The 15583-nt window shown below is 42.1% G+C and overlaps 1 protein-coding gene across 1 annotated transcript in view; it reads left to right on the forward strand.

The window, feature by feature from the left end:
- The window catches only part of LOC136874670 (hemolymph lipopolysaccharide-binding protein), a 42556-nt gene that overhangs the window by 17768 nt on the left and 9205 nt on the right, over positions 1–15583 (forward strand). The window contains exons 2-3 of the mRNA XM_067148303.2: positions 3603–3768; positions 12142–12262. Coding sequence (XP_067004404.2) covers positions 3604–3768; positions 12142–12262 — 286 coding nt within the window. The 5' untranslated portion in view covers position 3603. The remainder of the gene's footprint in view (positions 1–3602; positions 3769–12141; positions 12263–15583) is intronic.

The following is a 15583-nucleotide window of genomic DNA, read 5'->3' on the forward strand; positions in this document are numbered from 1 at the left end:
TTCCAAGTAGTGACATCTTCTGAGAAACTTGAAAATTAATACAGTAGATAAAGTTCAGACTTCCTCCAGCAGAGGAGTTTCAACAGGCGCAAAGTTTGAATTAGCGGCGTGGAGGTGTACCGCCCGGTACATTTATTATTATTATTATTATTATTATTATTATTATTATTATTATTATTATTATTATTATTATTATTATTATTATTATTTTCCGATTCATTGGCTAAATGTTCAACGTTGAGGCCTTCGGTTCAGAGGGTTCAGGGTTCGATTCCAGGCCGGATCGGGGATTTTAATTGCGTCTGAATAATTATTCTGGCTCGGGGACTGGGTGTTTGTGTTTGTTCCAACACTTTCCTCTTCATATTCAGACAACCCACTGCACTACCAACCACCACAGAAACACGCAATAGTGATCACATCCCTCCAAATAAGGTTGGCATCAGGATGGGCATCCGGTCACAAAACGGACACAGTTCGCAACCGCGACCCCACCGATGTGGGAAAAACGATTATTATTATTATTATTAATATTAATTATTATTGACATATATTCCTTCAGTTATTGGGCGCGAAAATAACGAATATCCACCTGATGAAGCTGCACACGCTATGTACAGCCTATGTAGGTACAAGATCATAGTCAACTGGTTTAGTTTATTACTATGATATCACACGTTTCTATTATACTCTGGCTAGTTCAATATTTGTCCAAATGGAAGGTTTAAAGACCATACACTCTATATTTGTTTTATTCTCGCAGGGGGAAAACCACTATAGAAACACAGAGGATGATTTGTTTTGTTGATGGCAAAGATGCTGTAACTGATTGGACATGCAGGAAGTGAATTTCAAGATTTCAGTCTGGAAGTGTTCCATGAAAAGTTAATTCTCGAACCTGACGTTCTCGTAGAAATTGTGAAGGCGTTACCTGAAAATAATACGACAAAAACTAAGGATTTATGCCGTAATATGAGATGCCATCCGAAAAAATTTGGGTTACGTTCATCGCTGCGACATTGGGTTACGATATGAACAGACTTCGGTTCAGCGCTTCTCTCTATCTGCAATTCCTTATTGGGATGCAACCAACATGATCATTTCGTGAAACGGTTCTTTAGGACAAGTGGATTACTAGTGATAACGCTGTGAAAGAAAGAAATCATAGCAATATTACAGTTATAAATAGAGTCCGGATTATTAGGTGCTGATAGGTTAGAACGCAAACTTACTTAAGCCAGTAACAAGTATACCCTACACTGTACAACGGTTATGCTATGAGATTTGCATAGATATTAGGGGCCCAGACTATAGAACTCCTTGAATTTATGCTACTCTTTCTACATCGTGGTACAACGGGTTGCATGACACTTCCTACAAACCAAATCACTTTCCATTCTAACCTATTACCACCTACAAATCCGAAGTATAGTTATAAATTATACTGAATGAACAGTAATTTGCTATACCCTCGTTTGTGATCTCGGCAACTGCTGTGCCACAGCTGTAAGGCGGGTTTGTATCCATATCAGGCGAATATTCGTGGTTGCACGGAACGAACATATCTCCCCACCCAATAATATACACTATGCTCATATCCACGGCTAAATGATTAGCATGACAGCCTTTTATCCAAGGGCCTCGAGTTCTATTCCCGGATGAATCCGGGATTTTAATCATCATCGGTTCATTCTTCTGGCTCGTGGGCTGCGTCTTTGTGCCGTCTTCGACATTACAATTCATCTTTGGTAGGGATCCATCTTCACAGACGCACAGACTCACGCACAAAGCTTACAATGCGTCGAAAGGAAGCTTTTATAAAACTTCACTGATATCAATATCACATGTTATCGATATTTCCAGAGAGTAAAGATGTCAATCTTTCCGGCGGTTATTACTTATGCTGCCATCGTGTGGCAGGAATTGAAGGTACAGGTGAAAGAAAACCGTGGCCGACAGATCGCCCCCCGCATATAATAAACTTTTAATTACATCATCATTGTCATTTATTAAAGCACTTAAAATTAAATAAAACACCGATAGAACAAATCACAGAATTCTCCTATTTGGGTCGTGTAATTACCTCTGATAACAGATCCCTTTCAGAAATCAGGAAAAGAATAGTGGTAGCAAAACAAGCCTTGCAAAATAAGAAAATCTTATTGCTAAATAACCATCTCAGTTTGGAGGCAGAAAATCATTTCTCAAGACCTTGTTTGGAGTGTGCTACTGTATGGGTGCAAAATCTGGACATTAGCAAAACAGGAAGAAACAAAACTTGAGGCTACTGAAATATGGTTTGGAGAAGAATTACAAAAACAAATTGGACAGATAAAAAAGATAAATTACTTTGTTTCAAAGAACGTAAAAGAGGATTTATATTTATTAAATACGATAAAAAAGAACAAAGTTCCTTGGACACGTACTGAGACATGACTCTCTTCTCTAAACCACCATTGAAGGTAAAGTATCGGTACTGGAAAAAGATCCACGGGACGACCGAGGGTGTCATACATCAAGAACTCCGTCGGTGAACTGGCATGTGATTTACATAGCAACATGAAGAGGCTATCAGCAGATCGAACAGATGTGGCTACAGCGACAAGGCATTGCCTTTAGTAGATGATGGATGTCATTTATTACGTAAAAAATTCAATGTTGTACCGGGAACGCCGCTACGAGAGAAGCCCGAAGTATGTTTATTGAACTTCGCGCGAGGTGGAAGGTATGCAACCCGCCGAACTCAATAACGTACGCAGCGAGTGACGTGATCTCCTTGAGCACGCTATACGTGACCATATATGGTAATGTCCTAGCTTACCCGCAAAAGTCTATTTTGCGTTAAACTATCGCTATTTCGACACTGCCACCATAAAAACCATTACTATGGACGCAATGTCGAAATAGCGATAGTTTAGCGCAAAATAGACTTTTGCGGGTAAGCTAGGACATTACCATATATGGTCACGTATAGCGTGCTCAAGGAGGTCACGTCACTCGCTGCGTACGTCGTTGAGTTCGGCGGGTTGCATACCTTCCACCTCGCGCGAAGTTCAATAAACATACTTCGGGCTTCTCTCGTAGCGGCGTTCCCGGTACAACGTCAGACTCATTCTGACTTGATCATACTTCATACTACATCAAGTCACTCTTTCATCTAATGATGTTTCACCATACACCTATTTTATTTTAAAGGTGTATCTATGAATGTAAATTTTACTCATGTTTTACAACTTTCAATACATTAATTTTAAAGTTATTTCTAGACAGCTGAAAACGGCCTAATGCTGCCGAGACATGTACTGTTGTTCTTATATGATGCTTTTACAATTTTTGTAAATTAACTTGTATTTTTTGACTAGGTGGAACAAGTATACTAGTATTTTCAACTTATATAACACAATAGTCAATACGGATCCAAAATGAAATTTATTTCATTGGTATCTGAAATTGAATGTAGCGTAAAGTCGAGAACTGAACCTGGGGAAACCGGATGCGAAGTTGCTTTTATTCATGTTGACCCTCTCTGTTTGTTTACTGATATTGCGGCTGAACGCTGTCTTGGGTGATAAATAAGGTGTATGTATGATATTTTGTTTCAGAATGGTGACTGAGAGACAAGTACTTCGGATGTTGTTGTGTGTTTTGTTCCTGTTCGCTGTGTGTAGCGCCGACCAGCAGTCCTCGTCCTGTCCGGTGGAGAGACAGACCAAAATAAAATTCTCCGTCAATAGTCATCGGAACGAGACTGGTCACTGGGTCTCTCATGTGAGTTACCGAAATCAGTGTCATTCAAACCACAATCATTACATGTAACAAGCTTTAGCAGCTTCATTTTAGATAAAAACCCGTACTGAATATAAAATCAAGTAGTGAATATTTAATAATAACTAAAGCCCGGATTTTTATGCAGTAACAGGTTAGATTGCAAACTAATTTGGTCAATAGGAAGTGTCGGCCACCCGCTCTTCCATAATGTAGCAAGAGTAACATAAATTATAGGGGTTCTGATGGGCCGTACCCCTCAAGTTTATGCAAACCCCATAGCATAATCGTTGTGAAGGTAGACTATACTTGCTACTCGCTTCAGTAAGTTTGCATTCTAACCTATTAATGCATAAAAATCCGGGCTCTAAATAATATTTACTAAATAACATAATTTACTAAATCTAATACGTGTTTCTTACCTTAAGGGACTTCATCAGCTAGAATAAATTACAACAATATATCAGAATGCAAATATTACATTAATAGATTGGAAAGACAAATTAAAAACACTTTTATATGCAAGGACATTTTAAATAAATTATTAGCAATCTTTGTTAAAGTTGCACGTCATATAGTCAATAAATTTGGTTGAATTGTTCATTAAACTCTTGATTACAAAGTTCGTGGGAACTAACAGTTGTATTCATAAAATAGTAAGATGATCGTTGTTGTGAATAAAAATCTTTGATAAATGTTTCTTGATAAAAGATCCTTAAATCTTTGATATAAATACCTTAAATTATATTTAATATTGAACGCTTCAGGATTTCAAGTCAACACGGGGCCGGAGCAGTAAAGTTATTTGTAGAACTTAATAATGTTCTGTTTTCTTGTTATTGACCCCGATGCGCGGAAAAGGACTCACTTCTGCTGATGTTCACTTGCTCACCTTTCCAATCTATTAATGTAATTTTTGTAATTTATTCTATCCCTTAGGGGAAGAAACATGTACTATATTTAGTAAATTATATATGTATTGAATAGGTGAACCACCTAAATATAATATTTAAGATTCTTAAATATTCGCTACTTGAACTATAATCAGGTAATAGCCAATATTATTTGTTCAGTGCATATTTCGGTGAGAAGTCCAGCAAGAAGAGTTTGATCTGGTTGGCATAACATAACATACCGACAAAAAATTTGGGGTTCTCTTTCTGTTATGTTAAGAACGATGGCACCATTGGACTGGTGGAGAAAATACTTTTTGAAAAGAGTGAGGTTACTTTATTCCTGTGCGTGAGAGGAGGGAAAGGAGGGGAAGTGGGAAGTGGGAGGCAGAGGTAATGCGCGACACACCACACATCCTGAACAGAGTCTCCACTAAACCGTTGTTAACTGTTCGTCGAAGTAGGAAAGGGGGGGGGGGAATTGAACATCTATTGTTAATAAACCATTGGGCGTATTATTTCCTTCGTTCGGTATTTCATTCCACTTACAATGTTTTGAATGAAGGAATGCACAATCATGGGGTGGCAAAGTTGCATCTTCGAGCGTGTTAAATAATAAAGTTATTGCGACCAACAGAAATGAGAGGGTAAACTATCTGGTGCACTCCTTGATTGACGAGTGTGTCTTAGCTACAGTGTGTCCTTGTACAATGTGTGCAGTTACTTCTGGTTAATAAACGAACTGTGGATATTGCCTGTGAGAGATAAGGACAATCCTGTGCGAGTCGAACGAGGAAACTTGTGCATACACGCGGAGCATTATCTCTGTCTCCATCGTACATCCCACTTCCCCTCCCTGCCCTTCTCTTCCCTGAAGCACGGCAGCGGCTTGCACTCTGGCATAGCAAATACGGTGACGAACGAGGAAACTTGTGCATACACACGGAGCATTATCTCTGTCTCCGCCATATACCCCACTTCGTTTTCCCTTTCCCTTCTCTTCGTTGAAGCCCGGGAGCGGCTTCTGCTCTGGCATAGCAAATTCGGCGAGTTCGGCAATTTTGAATCGCGCGCCCCGAAGTAACAAAGAAACTTCATTTTCTCGAAAAGAAACATTTTCTGCGCCAAACTTAACATAACACGAAGGGCATCGCTGATTATTTTTGTTCAGAATAGTTATGATACATCCTCTATAGTGTAAGTAGATGTGGATCAACGTTGATCAGTAGCGAGTTATAACAAGAGTTGGCTCGAAATTCAAAATTCACAAATTAGGTTTTTATGTTACTCAAATTACCGAGCGAGTTAGCCGCGCGGTTAGGGTCCCACATCTCTTAGCTTGCGTTCGGGAAATAGTGGGTTCTAACCCCACTGTCGGCAGTCCAGAATATGGTTTTCCGTGGTTTCCTTTTTCCAAATCAGGCAAATGCTGGGGGTGTACCTTAATTAAGGCCACGGTCACTTCCTTCCAACTCCTAGGCCTTTCCTATTCCACCGTCGCCATAAGACCTATCTGTGTCGGTGTGGCGTAAATCAAATTGTAACTTATATAAATAAAAACTGAAAGTTAGGACAATGTGCTGAAACTTTGTTGACAGGGGATATTATCAGACAGCGACTCAACGCCGAGTGGTGGTAAATAACCCGATTCTCTAAGGTCCGTTAACGTAATCAAATAAAAGTTAAGCCCATAAAAGTATTCTGATGTAGGCATTGACAATGAACGACACAAAGGTAAGTATTAGCGAATGAGGAAAAAAACATGCGAATGTCTATAATCTCTAGCTGGCAGTTCATTTAGAATGGCTGCGTGTGACTAGATAGTGAAATAGGTTAATTACGTAGACTACATTAACGTAGTGCCTTTGCTGGCAGGACCTAGTGTTTAGAGTGCACTATGTCTTCTGTTATAGGCTAGAGCAATTTTGTTACTTTCATAGATCTGTCTCTGTCTTATCCTTGGCTTAGACAATATGAAAGTGACTGAGGTATGTGCGATGCTAGTAACGCCAATTCCTTATGCAGCCAGTCCCTGCTACGAATGGTGTGAAAATGTTGCTCATAGGGTCGGTTGGTGCATGCATTTCAGTGGGCAAGGCAGACTGATATGTAATAGCAACTTCTGGCTCGGTGAGGAAAGCAACGGGAAACTACCTCACTCCTCATTTCCCTAGTACACCTCTTCAGTGATGCCTAGGCCATGAATGACAGCTGATGGCAGAGCTGTTGAGGATCCCACCAGCGGATGCGCTGACGGACTGAACATACATTAACGTAAACCACTTCTGAAAATCTTTCTTTCACAATCTAATTCACATGCCATTGATGCCCACACGTTAGATTTCAACATTACATCTTATTATGATCTGTTTTTCTTGTCATAAAACAGGATCGAGTCTGATAAATTGCAGTCACCTCTTTCATCCGATGACACAACTGTGTAACTACTAACATCCGAGGAGCAGTGTGTTCTGATAGGCTAATTTCCTATGTTCCGCACAGACTGAAGCACAAAAGCTTGCAAGGCTCTGTCATCATCAGTAGAGCCTGGATTTTTATGTATTAATATGTTAGAATGCAAACTTACTGAAGCGAGTAGCAAGTATAGTCTACCTTCACAACGACCGTGCTATGGGGATTGCATAAACTTGAGGGGTACGGCCCATCAGAACCCCTATAATTTATGTTACTCTTGCTACATTATGGAAGAGCGGGTGGCCGACACTTCCTACAAACCAATTTAGCTTGCAATCTAACCTGTTACTGCATAAAAATCCGGGCTTTAATCATCAGTATCTAAAGGCAATGCCTTGACTACAAACCATTCTTTCCTGTATTTAGTTCCTTGCTTAATTTCATAACAAGAACCATATATAAGACTCTGTGCCAAGTCTTGAAGGAATTGTTTTCCTCGCTCGTCCTCGGTCTTTCTTCCTCGTGATTTTTCCTTCCAGCAGATTGATAAGAAAGGCATTGCGTCGCCAGTGAATTTAGCTCTTCATCGTTAACACCATTTCCCTCTTCCCTTGAATTTCCTGCATGAAAGAACGTTTAATTTTATACTTACGTGATACATTGTGAGCTGTTCCATCATATTACACAGCCTCTAGTTTCTATGTTTATGTTTCGCTGTGAATAGGGCCTAAGATGGCCAAGGTCTTGGGGTGGAGGCGCTCCTTTAGTTGGTGCTGAACCGCCAGTGGAGGACATGCCACCAAAATCCGGCAAGAACGTCTGCCAGATTAGGGGCGTCTGCAAAAGGTGTCTGTTCTCCGGGTTAGGGACGGCCTCATTGAAACCTAGTATGTAGTCGGGTATAAAAAGCCTTTAGGTGTTGCGATTCCACCGTACTAATAGCCAATATGAACCATCAAAGTAGATCAGGACAAGGATCAAGAAGGGACGCGTATCTCTTGTGTCTCCAGGAAGGTACGAGAGGTAGATGGAAGTCAATGATCCACTGCCCGACCCAAAAGCTAGAACTGCCTGGATAAGGGTGACAGCAGGATAATAATAATAATTGTTACGGGGTTACCCGTGGAACGCAGAGGTGAAAGAAGATGCCGGGGTGAATGGGTCTAACTACAATGTCAAGAAAGAATTTAAAACTGAAATGGAAGGTTATATTTTTGAAAAGCAATAAGTTAACAAATTCTCACTTAGTGAGATAACAATGACAAAAAAAATAGAAAAATCCAAGATTACAGTGCTTTAACTCCCTTGGGCTACAAGCCCCTAGTTTTACAATTTTTGAGTTCCCAGCTCAAATTTACAAAGAGCACAAATTTACACAAGGGCCGAAATCCCTCAATACATGGAGCGCTTGCTCCCAACACACAATATCAAGCCTCCTAGAGGCACTTTTACAACACTAGATAAGAGCTGACGTGCTCTCAGTTTTCCAAGCCTATTATAGGTGATATCAGAAAATCACAATCACTCGCCATCAAGGCACAACTTACAAATTCGAAACAGATGTATCTAGTACCCAGCCTATTGGGCCGTTGCGAAAAAAAAAGGATAAGTAAATGGCCCGAAACACAAATTGAATGGAGGCGAGTACTTGCATTCTTAAATATGCATTCTTAAAACCTAAGGGGCACTAGGCCGATGAAACAGGGGCTGTTCCAAAACTATGGAGGTGACTCGTATAAGAAAGTAATTTACCACATTACAGAATGAAAAACAGCAATAAACGTAGTTACCTCAAACCAAGATGAAGGGAAGCTCGAGAGGGTACATCACTCTCTATCCCCGATTTACAGTTAAAGGTTTATGAAATTTTTACATGAGCCGAAAGAAGATTTACATTTTAGAGAAGTTGGTTACATAGTTAAAGTTTCGATCCTTTCCCTCGGGTTAAACTGCGGAGCTAGCAAAAAAGTAAGATGTTAGTTGGCCATTACCTTGCTGAAGAACTGCTGCCTGATGAAAGAGGCGCCGCCCGCCTCCTGCTTGCCACACACACTTAGTTAGGTGACGATAAAATGGCCAAGAGACGTGAAAATCCGCAGTTTATAAACCCTCGGGGAAAGTTCGAGGCCTTTCATGAATAAACCAGCCACACCCTCTCACTTTATTGGTGGATTTAAAAGTTACACACAAAATCGAAGAAGAAGGCAGTGATAGGTAGAAAATTAATTACAGAAATTTGGGATTGGCTAGATTCAAAACTGGCGGAAAGAAAAGATCAATATTGCCAACCCAAGAAAATGAACATCTTTTAGTAAAAAAACTTATGAATACAAAACTTCTTTAAATCTAAAGTTCTTTCACTTCACATCAGGGTGCATTGTCATAGTATCATAGTTTTTAGCAGTGACATCTGTTGAAGAAAGTCCAAACTTCTTGATGAATGGAAAACAAAACAAGTAGAACTACAGTCAGTTCAGTAAACTTCAAAATAACAAAATTTCATCAGATTTCTAGTGACATCTTCTGAGCAAAGGTTTAAGTAGATCTAGTTTCAAGTTCACAGTTTCTCCAGTAGAGGAGTTCTTTTAGGCGCAAGATTTAAATGTGCGGCGTAGAGGCGTACCTCCCGGTACAACAACAACAACAACAACAACAACAATAATAATAATAATAATAATAATAATAATAATAGTAATAATTATTCTGCATCTGTGGTGTAGCGGTTAGTGTGATTAGATGCCACCCCCGGAGGCCCGGGTTCGATTCTCCGCTCTGCCACGAAATTTGAAACATGGTACGAGGCCTGGAACGGCGCGTATAAAGGATGTCTCTTTAAACCCAGACCGTCCTGCGCCGTTTCTACTCTCGGAGACCTCAGCAGCTGTACGGGAGGTGCGCGCATAGTTCTTGATCTTGAAAAAGGAGCAGGCATGTAGCCAGTCTGAATCTCAGCTGTTAACACGGTGAGACAGTTATCACTGTAACTCCGTATTTTCGTATGTAGCAGTTATTTTAAGAACGAGTCGGCTAGACGAGTATGCGATGTATTTGTTAGCAATTTCCTGGTGAAGTGCCACCTTCACGAGCACAGATTCATGTAATTGTTAATAAATTTTAAACTACTAGCTCAGTGCTCAATAAAAACACTTGCGCGCACACGAACAGTTTAAACAGAGGAAAAGCTAGACGACATCGGTGCGAAACTTGAACTGTCACCAAATAAATCACTAACAAAATTATCACAAGTAGAGTTTCGGTTTCTACTGCACACACAGCTACAAAGCTGTTCCACATCAAACCGTACAGGTTTACACGGACCCATTGTTCGAAACGTGCTGATCCAGCCACAAGAGTGAGATATTGTGAGTGGTACTTTGCATCTTGAATGATAGTTTATTCGATACACAGCTTGTTTTTTTCGGATGAGGCCTGGCGTGCAGAAAATCCTAATGGTGTTTATGAAATCCCTCATTGTGAAGGGTGACACTTCCAGCACCTTTTTTAAGGTAAGATTTCATATAACATTGGGATTAATAAAAATGATCATGGCATTGTATAAGGAATGTTGTAGCTGCGTGCAAACACAAGTTGGTTCAAAATAACTAGTGGGCTGAGACAGGGAAGTGTTCTATCACCAATCCTGTTTACAATAGTAATGAATGACATCATGAGAACAGCAAAAGCAGCATATGGAGGAAGAGAAATGAACATGATGTTGTTTGCAGATGATATTGTGATTTGGGGAGAAGGTGACAGGAAGGTTCAAGAACAGTTGAATGTGGTGAATGGGAAGATCGAAGAATGTGGATTGAAAATAAGTGTAGAAAAGAGTAAAACTCTTGTTATGACTAGAGGGGAGAAAGAAGGGAAAGGTCAGATTAGACTTGCAGACAAGTCCCTGGAAGTAGTGGAAACGTTTAAATACCTGGGGAGTGAATTAATGCAGAATGCTCGACTGGATGCTGAGATTAGTAAAAGGATTCAAGTTGGAAGTTGTTTCTATCATAGTGTAAGAAACATGTTATGGGACAAAGATGTGCCAATGGAAGCAAAGGATACTATGTACAAGATGTATTACGTACCCATAACAACTTACGGAGCAGAAACTTGGACAATGACAAAGAAGGATGAGAGTCGAATACAGGCAGCCGAAATGAAGTTCTTGAGGAGTATGATACAGAAGAGTAGAAGAGACAAAATAAGGAATGAGAAAATCCGGGAAGAAATTGGAGTAGAAAAAATGAATGATAGAATAGAGAAGAGCCAACTAAGATGGTTTGGACACATAAAGCGAATGAGCGACGAAAAAATGCCAAAAAAGGTGATGGAAATGCAAATCCAAGGAAGGAGAGGCCGTGGACGACCACGATTGAGATGGAAGGATACCATCCAACGCAGCATTATAGAAAGAAACCTGGACTGGGACACAGTGTTCTAGGAGGAGTGGTGGAAAGACCGAAGAAAGTGGAGAGGAACCATATTTGCCCCTACCCGGCTACAGCTGGATGATGATGATGATGATGATGATGATGATGATGATGATGATGATGATAATTGTATACACGCTTAAAGCAGGGCGGCCGCGCGCGACGTGAGTTGGGCTGAGGCAGCTGTTGTAGCGCAGAGTGCAAACACCGTGCACTCGGTCTGGGTTTATAAGGGAGACACTGTGCTACAAACGGAGTGCCTGCAGCAATGTTAATATAAACTGGATTAGTCCGTTAAATGGTGTATAAGAGAAAATGAATGCATGTTCACGTAGCTTTTATAAATCACGAACAGCATGTTTCACTTTTTCTTCGCTTGCAGAGCTGAGTGGTTCAGGAGGTAAAGCGCTGATCATATGAGCCCAAGTTCGCGTGTTCCATTCTGGCTCAGACCGGCAGTATTTCAATGTGCTCAAATATGAGAGCCTCGTGACAGGAGTTTCACTGACACGTGAAAGAACTTCTTCGGGATAAAATCCCGGAATGGGGCATAGTAATCCCAGCAACATTATTGCTAGATTCTTCACCATCATGACTGCAATTCATGCTATGAATAATTTAACTGAGGTGTTTTTCCGTAGGTGCAGATCCAACACGATCCTAACAACAAACCTGCCAATGGACGCTGGAATGTTGAACTGGAGCAACGAACCCAAGACTGTGATAGTGGAACCTCTATTGTAATAGAAGCCACCATAACTTGTGAGTAAGAGAATTACATCCTAGTATAAATATCTTCTCTCTGGCATTTTTCTAATTATCAGGGATGGACATTGTTGTTGTTGTTGTTGTTGATGGTAATGATGATGTCGCCCAGTTTTACAGCCGGGGGCCTGTCCTGACGCCAACCCTATGTGGAGAGATATATTCACTGTTGCGTGTTTCTGTGGTGGTTTGTAGTGTGTTGTGTTGTGTTGTGTTGTGTTGTATATACATCTAGATATGTGTTGAGACAAACACAGACACCCAGACCCCAAACTAGAAGAATTAACCGGAGGCATTTAAAGTCCCCGACCCTGCCGGAAATCAAACCTGGGGGCCTTTGAAATGAAGGTCGCTACGCTAACCATTCAGCCAAGGAGTCGAACTCTATTTCTCTCTAACCTTATTCTTCTTCTTAATCTGTTTACCCTCCAGGGTCGGTTTCTCCCTCGGATTCACGAGGGATCCCACCTCTACCGCCTCAAGGGCAGTGTCCTGGAGCTTTAGACTCTGGGTCGGGGGATACAACTGGGGAGAATGACCATTAACTCGCCCAGGTGGCCTCACCTGCTAATCTGAACAGGAGCCTTGGTGGGGGATGGGAAGATTGGAAGGGATAGACAAGGGAGAGGGAAGGAAGCGGCCGTGGCGTAATTTAGGTACCATCCCGGCATTTGCCTGGAGGAGAAGTGGGAACCACGGAAAACTACTTCGAGGATGGCTGAGGTGGGAATCGAACTCACCTCTACTCAGTTGACCTCCCGAGGCTGAGTGGACCCCCTTCCAGCACTCATACCACTTTTCAAATTTCTTGGCAGAGCCGGGAATCGAACCCGGGCTTCCGGGGGTGGCAGCTAATCACACTAACAACTACACCACAGAAGTGGACTCTTTAACCTTACTGTAGCCCAATCTCAATACGTTCAATTCAATTCAATTCAGTTCAGTTCAATTCAATTCAATTCAATTCAATTCAATTCAATTCAATTCAATTCAATTCAATTCAATTCAATTCAATTCAATTCAATTATCTTTCTCCCTATGGTGGAGTTCCCTAACGTGTAGAAAGTAAGTAACCAACTTCATGATCCGTATCGATGTGTACCGTAATTTAACAAACTGACAGCAATTATTGTTCCACCTTATCAACTCAATATGTTGTGTGTCGTCCGCCTCTGTGGTGTAGTGGTTAGCGTGATTAGCTGCCACCCCCGGAGGCCCGGGTTCGATTCCCGGCTCTGCCACGAAATTTGAAAAGTGGTACGAGGGCTGGAACGGGGTCCACTCAGCCTCGGGAGGTCAACTGAGTAGAGGTGGGTTCGATTCCCACCTCAGCCATCCTGGAAGTGGTTTTCCGTGGTTTCCCACTTCTCCTCCAGGCGAATGCCGGGATGGTACCTAACTTAAGGCCACGGCCGCTTCCTTCCCTCTTCCTTGCCTATCCCTTCCAATCTTCCCATCCCTCCACAAGGCCCCTGTTCAGCATAGCAGGTGAGGCCGCCTGGGCGAGTTACTGGTCATTCTCCCCAGTTGTATTCCCCGACCAAGAGTCTGAAGCTCCAGGACACTGCCCTTGAGGCGGTAGAGGTGGGATTCCTCGCTGAGTCCGAGGGAAAAAGCCGAACCTGGAGGGTAAACAGATGATGATGATGATGATGTTGTGTGCCTTAAGTGAATTAATAAATTAGTTGTAGTATATGTTTCGTTTTCTTATAAACACCATCAGCTGCAGATATCTTTGTTTAGGTAGAAACATTAAATGTGCAAAGAAATAGTCTTTGACTAGACGTGAAGCCGTATTAGAGACAGGGAGACCACTCCAAGACTAGCAAAAAATCTTGGTAGCCTACACTTTAATTTTGAGGTCACAATTGCAAGATATCAACTTCATAATGACCATTCAATTACGAAAGGTCGCACACTTACAGCCTCATGTCTGACACTTTGACTCAATGGTCAGCGTACTGGCCTTCGGTGTGGAGGGTCCCGGGTTCGATTCGCGGCCGGGTCGGAGATTTTAATCGTGTTTGATTAGTTCTTTTGGTTCGGGGACTGGGTGTTTGTGTTTGTTCCAATACTTTCCTCTTCATATTCAGGCAACATAGTACACTACCAACCACCACATAAACACGCAATAGTGATTATATCCTTCCATATAAGGTTGGCCACCGCCAACACCCGATCTTCTCCAACTCCTCCTAACTTCTCGTGTTTTTTACGCTTCTACATTTCACATCATTGCTCTTCACCTTACCCATAACACTCCTGTCTAAATCGCCAACTCCTTCCAATCTCACTACCCAAGAGGCCCCATTCCCTCATTGCTTCTCCTTTCTTCTGCGCATATTCCCCTCTCCCTCATCTCACACATCTTCTGATTTCATATATCGCTCGGCCCGAGAGATCGCGTCACGATCTAGGGGGCCCACCCCGCCATTCGTGCGAGGAATGAAAACATTTAAAAGAATCTGATGTAGAGTGAAGGATATGGAGATGCCACGTACTTTTGTGAGACAGCGTTATCAGCACCTGACAGAGTTTGAAAGCGGTCTCTTTGCGGGTCTCCATTTGGCTGGCTGGTCGAATCACGCAATATCCAGATTTGTGGGTGACTGCGATGTGACAGTGGGCCAATGTTGGACTGCATCAGGACGTGAGGGCAGGCATCCTCGTCATCAAGGTTTCGGTCGACCACGTCTAACCACCATAAGGGAGGATCGATGTATTGTGCACCAACCACATCATGACTCCTTCACATCTGCGCCTGCCATCCGAGAACAGGTAACGGGCTCCCTGCAACATCCTGTGTTCTCCCACACCATTGATCGGAGACTAGCAGCAACCAGACTAGGGAATTACCGCCTCATGCGTAGACTGTCGTCAACACCACGACACAAATGGCTGCGTTTGGAGTGGAGCTGTGACCGGGAAGCAAGGACTGTTGATGAATGGCATCGCATTGTGTTCATCGATGAATCACAGTTCTGCACTACCCCAAATGACCATCGTCTGCGAATATGGCTGCAACCTGGGGAGATATCCCTTTCTTCCAACGTTTTGGAGAGACACAGTGGTGTTACACCTGGTACCAAGGTGTGGGGAGCCATTGGGTATGACTCCAGGACACGGCTGGTAGTGATTGAGGGAACTCTGACGACACAACGGTACGTCACGAACATCCTGTGTCTTCATGTGTTACCTCTCATCAGACAGAATCATGGCACCATTTTTCAACAATAAAATGCTCGTCCATACACAGTACAGGTCTCTATGAACTGTCTGCTAGATGTTGAGGTACTCCTGTTGCCAGCAAGATCCCCA

The sequence above is a fragment of the Anabrus simplex genome, chromosome 5 (genome assembly GCF_040414725.1).
Source record: "Anabrus simplex isolate iqAnaSimp1 chromosome 5, ASM4041472v1, whole genome shotgun sequence".
NCBI classification, from domain to species: domain Eukaryota; kingdom Metazoa; phylum Arthropoda; class Insecta; order Orthoptera; family Tettigoniidae; genus Anabrus; species Anabrus simplex.